Below are 13,477 nucleotides of genomic sequence, written 5' to 3' on the forward strand. Positions count from 1 at the left end.
TGTTTCCCTGCCATTTTGAAGGAATAAAGGCAACGGGAGTGTATGCCCATTACTAACTGGTTGAGCACAGGTGTGTAGGAGTTCCTGTCCTCTTCAATGATGGAGACGATGAGCATGATGAGTTTGGGCCAAAAGTCCAAGTTCTTGATGCTTGGCCCCTGCTCCTCCAAAGGGAGCTCCTCTTTGTTCTAGATTAGAAGACAACACAGTCAGTTGCCAAAAAGAGAAGTGATAAAGTCTAAACACAATCAGTATGATGGGTTTTATGTTCGCTTTAGTAGACAAAGTCACTGTCATGCCTGGCAGTCAGGCTCATAGCAGGTTACCTGGCACAGTTGGATGATTAGTATGTGACTCACCACATCGACAGGTTGGTACTGCCTGCTGTACAGCTCCTGGCAGTTATTGAAGATGTAGTCGTAAGTAGAGTTCAGGCAGGCCTTGACACAGTCCCTCACCACCTGACTGGCTCTGGGCGGAGACTGCAACTCCTGGACCTGAACACCAGAAGGAGATAGCAACACTGGCAGTGAATGACCACAAACAATCATTTAAAGTACTTGACAGCAGGGTAATTTGCAATGAACATGGCCAAGCTATGGCAAATCTAGCTATGATAACCATTTGCCGAGATCCCACAGAGAGCCAACTACAATGAAAAGAAAGATACATCACATGAAACACTGTTAGCTACCTTCATCCTAAAGAAGGTGATGCTGGTTAGAAGGTCCACGGTGGATTTCAAATCCTGCAGGCGCTCCTTGCTGCTGGCAGGAAAGTGGTTCTACAGACAAAAAGCAGGTTTAATTTAGCTCAATTTACTAGATTCAATATAACTGATGACCATTTCAAGCGTTTGGTACATCCACTTTATGCTCACCACTCTTGTTTAAGGCTATAAATTGGATTGCTCTAACAGTCTGTACTTGTTTTTATTTTAAAAATTCATATATTTGACATTAGATTAAAAGGTTTCCCCTGTAAGCGCTTCGGTCGGTGGTGTCATTTGCGTAACATTACGTGAAGCAGACACCATAAATAACAGTGGTGGTAAATAATCCATTCTTTTCTGAAAATGCATTAATGAATCCTCTAAATTCATGAAAACAAGTGATTACAGAGGTCTGCATGTCGAGTGAAAATAACTATCAATACTGCTAAAGCAACATCAGCCATCAATGGCAGTGATATTTATTTAGAATAATCAAAGTCTTACCCTGTACGTTGAGAGGTCAATGCGCAAGGAGTTGTGCAGCTGGTCTAAAAGCTTGACAAAGCGTTCTTTCTGTATGGTGAATGGAGAAAAAATAGAAATGATGAGAGATTGTATTTATGTATACATACACAAAAATGCAAAGAGAAAGACAGAGGCTGTATGTGTGTAAGTATGTATATGGGACTGAAGAGAAAAAAACATATTTAAAATACTTGTTTGTGTGTGTTTGTGTGTGTTTGCAGGCTAAAATAATACAAACCCCAAAATTGGAGGCAGCAAAGCGGTCAGAGGCGGACACATTAGTGGAGGCAGTTGTGTGGGCATAGAAGGCATTGATATTGGCCAGCAGGGTGCTCATCACTGCAGGAACCCCGGGACACATGTACTTGGACGACAGACAGGCAAAATGCCTATAGAGAGAAGCACAATGAAAGCTTGATAAAGACCTGGGCAGCAGGCCTCCTTGTCCTCCTATTTGTATCTACTCACACTTACAAAGATGTGACACAACGTGAACAGCCGTGTCCTCTCAAGGGTCTTGTCCTATTGATCCATATTAGAAATATAATTTCATCTACTCACCAGCAAGCTGGCATGTTAAGGCTGAGGGACAGCCCATTGGAGTGGGCTTTCTGTGAATGATGGGCCCAGCTAACAGGCATCTGTATGGAGCGTGATTTCATAGGGACACATCCATCCTCAGTTCATTTAGAATTGACTTTCTTTCATTTGGAGGCCAACAGGAACGACAATGGCACTGAGAGGCACTTTGATATGAGAGCTAAAGGCAGAAAGGGAGGGGGGGAATCGGGGTGGGGGTGGGGGGCATATCTCAGACTCACGTCATGGCCTGGTAGATTGACTCAATCCCATAACGCATGGCAAACTCATCGACTATTTCCTGTGCCACATCGTCAAAGTAGACTTTCCACGCATCGTCTCCATGAGCTTCTGGGATTTTTACCACGCCTTGGCCAATCACATCGGTTGAGTGGTGGAACAGGTTCTGTAAGGAACAGAAACATTTTGTGGACGTCATGTTAGGATGAGTATGTGAAGGTTTATGCTCATGGGTACTTCTAACTTACTAATAGGATATATGGGGTGAAGATTTTGAGGGGGTAAAACCTTTTGGCCTGTGTTATTGTGGTATTGTCTGTTTTATAAGCACAGGCTGTTTGCCGTAAGCCCTATTCAAAATTTGATTTGGTTTTTCAGGAAAGAGGGGGGATTATGTAATTGTAAGGGCAGCTAAAATCAGTCACATCTGCAGAGAATACGCCAAAATATTCCAGCATTGTATTTATTAAATGCGCATTACAAAGTACAATACAATACAATGTGTGTATTGCATTTTCAGAATATCAAGTTAACTAGTGGAAAGAAAACACTCTTAATGTGGAAATGTTTTGGTGAGGTGACATGCATAGATGTAGCAGACAACCTCATCATTTTAGAGACTGATTACAGAGAAACATCACATTCAGCTTGGTCATTTACATTACAGATGGCCGTTACTTTACTGATACAGTCCTGAAAACTTTAGCCTCAAGTGATATCCTTAACACAAGCACAACCCATGGAAGCTGGAGAGTCAAATACCTCATGCAAACACATGTACTGCACATGATATGGAGCCACTTTCTCCTCTCCTTTGATCTCCACGTTGATTTGGAGGCGAATGGCACCTGACACGGCCGACTTGTCTGTCCTCTTCTCTGTAATTAAACACAAATACACACATCCTTGATTCATAACTCCAATCCAAATCTGTGACAAGGGGGCATACGAAACCAGGTTTGTTAACACAACAGTAATTGCAGATTATTAACATGGCAGTTCTATTGTAGGGGGTTCTGTTTCTACAGTTTGATGGCAGTGCAGAGCTGGCAACGCTTATAGAAGTCCTCCAGCTGATAGTGAGGGAGACAATGGCTGTGGGCTGTATGGATCTGTGCCTGATCGTAGAAGACACATGAGCCGAAGCTTCTCTGGAGGTGGAGTGCTTGGCGGCTCACCCCTGCTATTTTCCCTGACAGGCACATCATTAGGGGTAATTTGTACATGTCGGCGGAGCGGTCGATTTCCGACTGGAGTGCCGCTACTTGATAATCACACACCAGGAGGAAAAAGGGGGGCAGGAAGGAGGGCAGGGGAGTGGCGCTTTAGAGTTACCAAGCTAGAGATGGAGAAGAGAAAACGTTGGTTGAAATAGATTGGGCATCTTATATGACTGATCATTAATTTTGCTCTGAAGTCTAACTCCTAATGAAAAGAGTATTTTATTGATGTGATTATCAGAGGGATTTTAAATTGATGTCTCAAGATTAAAATAACAGCAGATCTGTAGACACATTCATATTCAGTGCCATACTCACCCAGTGGAAAATAAAGTTAATTTTAGAACTTTAGTCAAGTAGACACAAGAGATACTTTGTGCTTAAGAGCTGAACGTCTCTCCCTTAAATGTAACATGAATGTAAAGATGAGGGGTGCTTTAAAGAGATCAATACAATTTTACATGATAATGTCTGGGGTGGGTAAATCTATCAATTAACTTCTGGGTTATGATTAGGGATCAACATTAAGTTGATGTCTGGGAAAAAAACTGTTTGACAACACAGGAGACAGATTTTATTAGGAAACAGACAGAAAGTAATTCAGAAATATAATGCAGTTTGTCTGTATGTTGAAAATAATCCATGCTACCTTTATTTGAGCTTTACAACTTTGTGCTGGTTATAACCAGTGTACAATCAGGCCCTGATAGTGGCTGTATGCAGGCTTCATTCTAATGAAAATATCTTCATACCCAGTGGAATTTTTCTGGGGATTATAATGAAACAAGTTTTTCCCCCCTGAAATGACAGCATAAAGGGACTTCATAGAATAAACTTGCCAGGGAAAGCCAGTATTGTCATGCAGGCCAATAAGGGCCTTGAGGCCACTTCTTGCCTGTATAACAAAAAAGCGGCTGCAGGCAAAGGAGACGTGGGTAATGAGGTCCAAACAAATCACTGACTGGACTTGCTGAAAACAAAACTCTTGGCACCAAACAGAAAGACTGTACGCCTCATCAGAAGCAGATCAATCCTTCATTAAGAGAAAGTAATGTACAATGAAATCTAGGTTGTTTCTGGCCGGGGAGATAAAGCCAGAGGTAGAACTAAGCAACACAGACATGGTAAATGGGAAACAACATGTAGCATCTCATGATCTAATAGCCCCCATGATAAAATATGTTTATATTGTAATCTCTTCATGAGGATCCAAGAGGTTGTGTTTCTCACCAGTACACCACCAGGAGAAAAAAATGGATCCGTAACTCTTACTGCCTGCAAGAGTTAATGTTGTAGCAGTTATTATATACTTTTTATATTGTGTACTTTCTTTGCCTGTAGGCAAATATGTAGACACCAATATGTCTACATTTTTATGTATAAAATGCTATTAATTTGCTTTCTACAGGTGGTGCAGAATCTGCACCTCTAAATGGTGATGAGTGCATTTGTGATTGACTTATAGCCTAGTTCCATTAAGTGCTTAGCATTTAAAAATACACAACTAAAACAGCCACTGCTTCATTCCTCTTCTGGTATAACAGATGGTATACTTCTTGCTGTACAGAATGTCCATAAACAAGGCAGCATACTGACCCAGGTTGTACCAGACGTCCATTTCTCCGCTCAGCGTTCGAACTTCAATTATTGTCTGGCCCAGGAAATCATCAGATTCCCTCTTCAGACGCTGCTTCACCCTTGATTTGATGTCATCGTCCTCGTCCCACACGCGCACTTTAATACGGTCTGAGGAATTGTGGCACTCACTGGCCAAAAAACAGTGAATGAAAAAAACAAACATATATAGTGAAGTACAGTATAGTACAGGATGCAATTTCATGGAAAATAATTGAATTGGTAAAGTTTTTATCAAGAACAAGCATGAATGCAAAGAGAGTTCAAACTTCAGACAGCTCGAGGCTAGTGTACGCCCTGCTATTATTTATAGGCCTTCGCACAATTAGAAGGAACTTTGCACATTTATACACACATTTTACAACCAAGAAAGTTTGGTGACTTACAAGTGGAACTTCTCCTCCCAGACAGGATTGAGGTTGCCATAAATTGTCTTTGTTCTCTTCTTGGTCTTGCCCACCTGAACAGTGACATATGGATCACTGGATCCTGTTTTGTCCTTTGCCTGAAGTCCTTGGGCACAAACCACTATTGCGATGATAGAGAAACAAAGACACAAGGAACAACCATTAGCATTAACAAGTGTCACATATGGTACTGCTAAGATTGATGCTAAGCTGTGGTTGAATTCATCCATTTACTGGGATACCTGTGATGGTGATCTTGGCTGACCACTTTGAGGTGCCGTCCAGTACACTCTGCTTGATGGTCTTCATCTGCTGCGCATGGATGGCTTTGCTGATGACATACACTTCCCTGATAAGTTCAAAGATTTCAGGTTTGTTTCTTTCCCTTATCTTCATCCTGTCCTTCATGGCCATGATAATATTCTGAGTTCGGTCTTCCGCTCCATGCTTGGAGCTCTTCTCCGCAGCACCTAAACGTTTAACAAAAATGTACACAGCTTCAAATCTATTACTATCCTGCTGTCACACTGGTAGCAGTGCATGTAATGAGATAAATAAGCTCTTAACATTTTCTTAACAAAATGAAAGCCTGTCAATGTGAGGAAATATGCTTAACCAGTTGTTTTGACAACTATTTGGTGAAACTGCTCACAATCCTCAGCAAACTACTCGCGAACCTTTGTGCCTACCTCAGCATTTCTGGATCACTCATGTCAACTTGGTTTAAAGGTTTTCTGGGCAGTACTCACGCTGTAGACAGTCAGCATTCAGCAGCTCTTGGCACTTCTCGTGGCACTTGACCCCACACTCAGTGCAACGCATGCCTTGGCGGGCTATTCCCCACAGCAGCCCCTCACACTCATAGCAGTATGTGGGCGTAGTGGCAGTCCACACCTCAAAGTTATGCGGTGTAGTGCAGGATATGGGGTAGATGAGAGCCTGCAGGGTCTTCTTGTACACATGGTTTTTCTACAGAAGGGAGAATTTTATTTTATTTATTTTAATTTGGATGTTTCTCAACCTGGAGCCTATTATCCCAAGTTTTTGAGTCCTTGGGACTAATTGGGACATTTTATTTGAAAATGGGCAACGTAATCATAGCAGGCAATTGTGAACTATCAAAGTACGTCCACTAAAGTGCTTGTTTTTACCAGTGACAGGCTTAGATTGTTACAGTGTCTAACAACATAGTAGAAAGGATCACCACAGAGATAGACCTTTTTTAAAAGAGTAACATCGTTTTCGTTTCACCCGAAACAGTCGGTATGTCGCTCTCGTCAAAGCCACCAGACTCCTTTGACAAAATCAGCAATTTTACCTCACAGATCATGGGAGTTGCTGGTCTACAGCTGCCTCGGTAGGTTAGTTTGTTTGTGATATTGTGTGACTTTGTTTTTGTTTGTCTGTGTTATTGTATAGCTTTGGTGTTTTAAAATGTTAAAAACACCAAAGTCACATGAACACAAACTAACTGATCTTGGCAGCGATAGACCAGACAAGTAAAATTACGTTTTTGTCAAGGGAGTCTGGTGGCTTTGACAAGAGTGATATAGGGACTATTTCTTGATAAACAAGAAGAAACCTACTCTTTAAATAAAGGTACATCTCTGTAGGGATCTTTCCATTATGTTGTCAGACACTTACAATAACAATCAGAGCTGTCAGTGGCAAAAACAAGCACTTTAGTGGATGTACTTTGACAGGGTGCAATTGCCCGCAAAGATTATGTTGCAGCCCTGTTTCACTGCTGCAGATTGCAGTGCGCTCACTCAATACCGGACCAATTTCAAAAAATGTTGTCCCAATTACTCATGGGAAAACTCCATCCGGGGTGAAAAATACTGAAGTTACCCTTTTATGAGCACTGAAATTTAAAATGAAAATATTTTATTGGTTAACTGAGGATGTCATCATGGTGTTATACTCACAAGCTCCTCATCCTTGATTGAAGACCGTGCAGCCATAGCAGATGCGATCCCTGCCTTCCTTGCTTGGACGAGAGACTGAACAACAGGTGACAAAGGACAAAGGAAGAAAAAGTTAGCATTTATTAAACACATGTACAACCCACAACCAAACACACCTTGAAATATTACTATAACGATGAAGGTCAGTATGGTTAAAAAGGTGCCCATTGTAAGGTGGTGAGTAGGGTTATAACAGTATTTTTTTCCAATGATGAATTCAGCTAACCCATGTGAGTATTATTAGTTTTAACCAAAAAGTGAAGAGGATAATACTAAAAAGGATAACGTTATCCCAATATCAACACCATAAAACAATAACAAAACCAGTAGCCAAAGGAGTGTTAGTATAGTATTGTATTCTATCCATGTGTTTTTTTATTTGTCTGTACAAGGCTCAGCAGGTTTAGGAAAATGCGAACCAAAAGGTGGAGGAATGATTTGTTGATTATATATTTTAATGATAATATCAAGTAGGAAGAAAAGCTACCCATGACAAAGAGGATGCATGCAAATGTTTTAATTTGTATTAAACAAGAGGTTTGCGATCAAAGAGATCCACATGCTATAGACATACATGTTTGAGGAAACTACTGTTTTATTTGTCCCACTTGATATTTTTTACTTCAGGAGAAAAGGGAGTGGCAACTAGGTTCTATTAACTTACCATAGCCTGACCAAGGAGAGTGAATGCATTCAAGAGAGTTGTGGGGAATAGTTTCAGGTTTAAGAGAGGAGGGAGAGAGAAATTAGCAGACTGATTTCATATTTGTCTCCATTTGTTGATAACAATCTCGTCCCAAATTCAGCTCAAAAGGCAAAAGAATGACTTCTGTGGAGGTCTCACAAACAGAAAGGTATGCACTCACGAAGAATGAACGAGACAGACATCTGACGACATCTGACATACAGTATGCATAGCAAAGGCATGACAGGTTAGTACTGACCACATCGCTGACCAAGGGGATAGGCTTCTTTTTACGCAAATCTGGCATGCTGTCAATTCCATACAGACCAGATCCACCACTGTACACCAACAAAAATAGTATAAAAGTGATTTAAAAGTCAGTACATACAATAACACAGGAGTACATTTTCACTGTAATCACAACACAGGCACATTTCTATAGTCAAACTAGTATTAAAATGTATTGTAGTTCATTCAGTTATTAATTAAGAAGAAATTATATTTAAAACTGTGTTAAGCCAAGTCATTGTAGGTGTTAACTATATTTGACTTACCCTGGTTTGACCCAAGCCTGTCTAGCATTGGGTTCTTCATCTCGAACCTACACGATTTAAAATGTGAGAATTTAGGTTGATGATTTAGAAAGGTTGACACACATTTCACACAGTATATTATGAGAAGAGGGATGTAATGGAAAGTTGCATTTGGCTGAGTTTCACCTCTCTGATGTTACGGAACACGCAAAGTCAAATAAAAAGTGACGATGCCTTTAAAACACAGGATCAAATAAAATGTTGAACTCTTTAACTGTAAAAGATGTTTGTGAAATGTAATGGTGGACCAACATTATGCAGATACAAAACCACAGAGTAAGTTCGATTTTACAGGTCATGATGCAAGTAAAATCTGTTTAAATAACACTGCCCATTTAATGCTTAGAGACACCCCAGATAACTTAAGTAGATAAAAGGATTTCACTAAACCACCAAAACTGAGACAACACATGTACACAAGTTCTTCTACTTTTTCCTCAAGGTAAAGTCTTTCATCAGTGTCTCTACATACATGCATACAGATGACTGGTTGACGATGGTTTAAATTGGAGATCTCTCTGGGGTTCACCCTCACAGTATCTGACACAAGTTTCTGATGGCATTTGAAAAAAAATGGGGGAAAATATAAAGCAGCTGCACTAACACTAGAAACAGAACTGGGGAATCATAAAGCTTTAACATGAATGAAACAAATGATCAACTACTTATTATACAGAATAACTTAAGCGGTGGGACAAATGTGTTTTCCAGAATAGCAAGATGAAGTTTTCAATAAATATTACATTTCTACCCCCATGTTAACCTGTACCATTTGCAAAGTGCAACCGTTGACAACAACTAGTAATGGCGATAAAGATTAACACAATTATGCCACGATCAAAATCAACAGAAAAAAATAGGGTAGCTTAAATATGGAGGTAATGTTATTTGAGTGACCTGATTATCTTCTCTCCCACACTCTGCAAAGAAAAAAATAAATCACAGAAGGATTAAAAAATCGTAGTAGTAGTAGTAGTAGAGTAGTTGAGCAAACTATTTTAAGCACATTTTCAAGACTGTGATTTAAAGAGACAACAAATCTACTAATACCTGTATAATGCTATATGCATCTAATCTCAATGCTATTTGTGTACATTTCATCAGATCATTGCATGCGGTGAGATTATTTTTTGCTGTTATTACTGGGCTTGCCAGTGATTAAAGTCATAGAAAATATCCTTAAAAATACCTGGGATAAACTCATCTTGAGATTGGGATCCCTGAGACCCGCGAGAGCCATGAGACCCTTGGGACCCCTGAGCAGATTTGGACAGTCTATGTCGGGTTTGTCTCTTTTCCCTCAGAATGCGCTGGAAATTAGCAATACGCTCTCTGTGACTGGCGTCGATAGACTTTTCTTGATTTACCTCATCAGGAACATGGCTTTCCCTAATTGGACTTAACAGCACCTCGTCTGTACTGAGAACTGGGTCCAGTGGATTCTCGCCCTGCCTTGCTGGACAATGGTCTGGAGTTAAGTCAAGGTTGGACAGTTCCCCATCTGTTGGACATTCTCCTTTGCCCTGTGAAATCTGTACAGAGTGATACTCAGTTGAGGTGCAGGGAGACTGGCTTGCTTCATGGGGGGATGCTTTAATGGAGCATGGCAGGTTCTCATGTGTTTCACAACAATCCACATAGACCGAAGCCTCACTCTCCTCCTTCGGAGTGCCAAATTGGGTGTGATTCTCTATCAGACTGATTTCTCCCTCTGTATAGTCTGTACTGCTCTGCTCGTCCTTGGGTTCACTCGCTTTTCTGACAGGGGATGAAGATGCCTCAGACCCACTATTGTCTTTCAAACCTTCAGGGTTGGATCCATCCAACTTTTTCAAAGCCCCTTTCAAAGCTGATCTGAAAGTGAGCACAGCCTTGCTAAAAGTTGTTACATCAAAACCTACATTGGGGGTCTTAGCACTATCAGGATCTATTTCAGAAGACTCTTGTGACAAAGAGTCTCCTGCTTCATCCCTGGAGACACTGTGATCTGTCCACTCCCTGTCCAAACTGTCTGCAGAGCTCAGATCAAGAGTGTCACCAGACGATGGACAGTCATCGCACAGCGAATGTGGCTCCAGGTAACCATCATCACAGTCTGTCAACAGCACAGTGGAACAACTCAGACTCCTGGAGGGCCCGCTATCAAGTTCATTTGCGCAAGCGTCCATGGTGTGGTAACCAGAACTACGTGAGTATGGGCAGTTTGCAGAACAGTCGCACTCCAAGTTTTCTTCCTCAGTTTGTAGTCTTGGGGGCCTCCTGTCAACCATACTGGAAGAACTCAAAGGAGAGTTGTAATGGTGTCCAAACAGCAATGAGAGATGCTCAGAGCTGTTATGTGAAGAATGACCTGGTGTGCTGCTTTGTGTCTCCTCTGTGGCACACCTGTCCCAAACACCTGGGCAATCCCCTAGCTCTTCTTGACTGTTTGCACAAGAGTAGATGTCCTCCTCACTCCAACCTCCTTCTCCACTTATACTATGCTGCATATCAACAGACAGCCACCTGCCATATTCCGTGTCACCAGAAAGAAAGCCTGCTTCTGGACAGTTGGAACTGTAACACGATGACAAAGAGCTGGTGCTTTGGTAGTCACGACCACAATGAAGCTCCAGGTAGCAGGGGTCATGTTTTCTAGGGCCTAAGATGTGCATGTTTAAACTCTGCTCTGAGTTCTCTTGGTCTGATTCATGGTCTGATTGAAGAGTGACTCTATCAACCTGCCATTTTTGGGGTGATCTGGAAGATGGTATACATCCTGAATCTTTTCCACAGTCTTTGCTATCTAACAGTGGACTTGAGTCGCTTCCTTGAAGAGATGTGATGGCGTTTTGTCTACCCAGACTTCCTCGCCTGATGCGGGATACTTGAGAAACAGGACTAGGATGAGGTGCAGCTGAAGCCCCAGAGTACAGCTCACCTATTTCACTAAGCACTGCATCAACACAACAAGATACTTCATCCACTGAGCCTCGCACAGATGTTAGATACTGTCTCAGGTCAGAAATTTCCTCCTGGATCTTGTTAATGCCTTTAAGCTCTTTCAGGATATGTTCCACTATGTTACTAGACCCTCTTTCTGGCGCCTCATTCTCCATCTCCTCCTTCTCTTCTTCATTTCTAATCCTTTCAATAAGCCCGGGTAGAGCATCCTTCACAGCCCCAATACCATCCTGGCAATTCGAACTGCTGCTTTCCCCAGACGGGTTTAGGTCAGCTTTGGTGCAGGTAGTGTTGTCTGATGACAAGTCATGAATGGAGTTATCCTCTGGCCCCTGCAGGCACGTCTGTAGCTTTCTGCGCAGGCTTTGCCCCACTTTAGGGCTCTGTGATCTCTTCTTCTGTAGGTCTCCCCTCTTGGGCGAAAGTAGCTCTGATTTGTAGGGTTCATCCTGTCCACTGATGTGTCCTCTGGGCAACATCCCTGGGAAGTGGCACTCTTGATCAGCTGTTCCCACACATGGACAAACCACTGCCTCAGTGACTCCTCCTTAAAGTGGTGTAAGCATAAGCCAACATTTTAAACGAAAGAAAAGTGATTTTGTAGACAAAGCAGTGAAAACTCGGAGCACTGATCCGTATTTGTTGGGTGTCAATTACATTTACAATATGAATCTCATTTGTATTTGCTCATTAGGTTGGTAGTTCACCATGTCTGCCGTGTCTCTCTATGTCACTGCCATAAAATTTCAACCAGACTTAATTATTAAACTACCAAATGAGGAAGCAACTTGTGTGCTACTTGTGCAACATAAAAAGGAGGAATGCATTTTCTCAGTTATCAAATTCACATTTTTCATTTTAACTAAACTAAGGGAATGGAAAAGCAGAGAAGCAAATGTATAGTTTAATCATTAATCGTATTTCTTTTTAATTTAGTGGAATTTTATTTTTATGACCAACAGACCAGAAAGTTGAGAGAAAAACATAATTCTAACTTCTGACACCTTGATTACAAGGTAATTACATTTAAACTACATTAAACTATACAATGTACTAAATGTATTTGTTTAAAAAAAATGCAATTTGCTGCTTTACTTGCAGATGAAAGAGTCAGTTTAATACATTTAAGCACATATAAAATCTTAAACTGATATTTAAGGTCACTGTGAGAGACAACGCTACTCAGTAATGTAGACAGTATTGCTTTAACTGACATCCTCTCAGTCAGAGTAGCAACTTGCAGAATGAACAACATGCAGCTGCTTAGATGTCTGTAATTAGGATACTTTGGAAGGGCAGCTCAGTAATTAGATGACAGGTCAATTCTCTCCTTTAAGGCCATGTCATTCTTTCACACCCATACCAGCTGCATGGCTTGATAACTCTGACCCATCAACTACAGTGTACACACTGGAGGGATTATTGAATACCTCGGTGTAACATAAATCTATCTAATGACATTACATAAGCCAGGAAGGTGTGCAGTCAACATGTGTATCAAAATGTATTTCTGCAGGTCATCCGCTTGGTAAAGATATTAAACATGGTCTTGTTTACAAAATAGAAAGGGCACAGGATGAGAAATTATTTGAATATTAGTGGTCAACAGATATGGGTTTACTATGGCTGATGCAGATATCTGGAAAGCAGGACGGCTTTTGTTAAACGGGCTTGTGAGTGCAGACATCGGCCGATACCAATTATATCAAAATGCCAGATATCGGCCTGAATAATTGGCCGACTGGTTCAGGTTGGATTCAGTCATGTTGGCTGGGCTACCCTATTTGAGCTAGGTGCACTCAGGGCATTTTGGCCATTCCAGCTAGCAGCAGAAGCGGAATGAACTTTAGCGTTGCTGGGAAAAACCACTGACCAGAGGACAATGCTGAAGGCATTCACGGTGGATGCTATCCTCTTCCACCATGACAACTCAATAGTTCAGTTACCAGTGGCTGCACTTGAGTTAAAGAG

General features: G+C 41.3%; 1 protein-coding gene across 3 annotated transcripts in view; it reads right to left on the minus strand.

Moving 5' to 3' along the window:
• The window catches only part of LOC123981542 (protein unc-13 homolog B-like), a 76,473-nt gene that overhangs the window by 13,970 nt on the left and 49,026 nt on the right, over window positions 1-13,477 (minus strand). Inside the window, exons 2-18 of one of the 3 annotated variants that reach the window (XM_046066428.1) lie at window positions 9,753-12,053; window positions 9,461-9,483; window positions 8,525-8,571; window positions 8,230-8,308; window positions 7,950-7,955; window positions 7,247-7,321; window positions 6,068-6,287; window positions 5,561-5,788; window positions 5,298-5,439; window positions 4,873-5,042; window positions 2,819-2,934; window positions 2,059-2,222; window positions 1,476-1,626; window positions 1,217-1,285; window positions 695-784; window positions 360-497; window positions 58-188 (exon numbers count right to left, since the gene is read on the minus strand). In XM_046066428.1, coding sequence (XP_045922384.1) covers window positions 58-188; window positions 360-497; window positions 695-784; window positions 1,217-1,285; window positions 1,476-1,626; window positions 2,059-2,222; window positions 2,819-2,934; window positions 4,873-5,042; window positions 5,298-5,439; window positions 5,561-5,788; window positions 6,068-6,287; window positions 7,247-7,321; window positions 7,950-7,955; window positions 8,230-8,308; window positions 8,525-8,571; window positions 9,461-9,483; window positions 9,753-11,985 — 4,082 coding nt within the window. In that variant the 5' untranslated portion in view covers window positions 11,986-12,053. The remainder of the gene's footprint in view (window positions 1-57; window positions 189-359; window positions 498-694; window positions 785-1,216; window positions 1,286-1,475; window positions 1,627-2,058; window positions 2,223-2,818; window positions 2,935-4,872; window positions 5,043-5,297; window positions 5,440-5,560; window positions 5,789-6,067; window positions 6,288-7,246; window positions 7,322-7,949; window positions 7,956-8,229; window positions 8,309-8,524; window positions 8,572-9,460; window positions 9,484-9,752; window positions 12,054-13,477) is intronic. The other 2 variants (XM_046066429.1, XM_046066430.1) reach the window with 2 other exon arrangements.

Source organism: Micropterus dolomieu, linkage group LG13, assembly GCF_021292245.1.
Source record: "Micropterus dolomieu isolate WLL.071019.BEF.003 ecotype Adirondacks linkage group LG13, ASM2129224v1, whole genome shotgun sequence".
NCBI classification, from domain to species: domain Eukaryota; kingdom Metazoa; phylum Chordata; class Actinopteri; order Centrarchiformes; family Centrarchidae; genus Micropterus; species Micropterus dolomieu.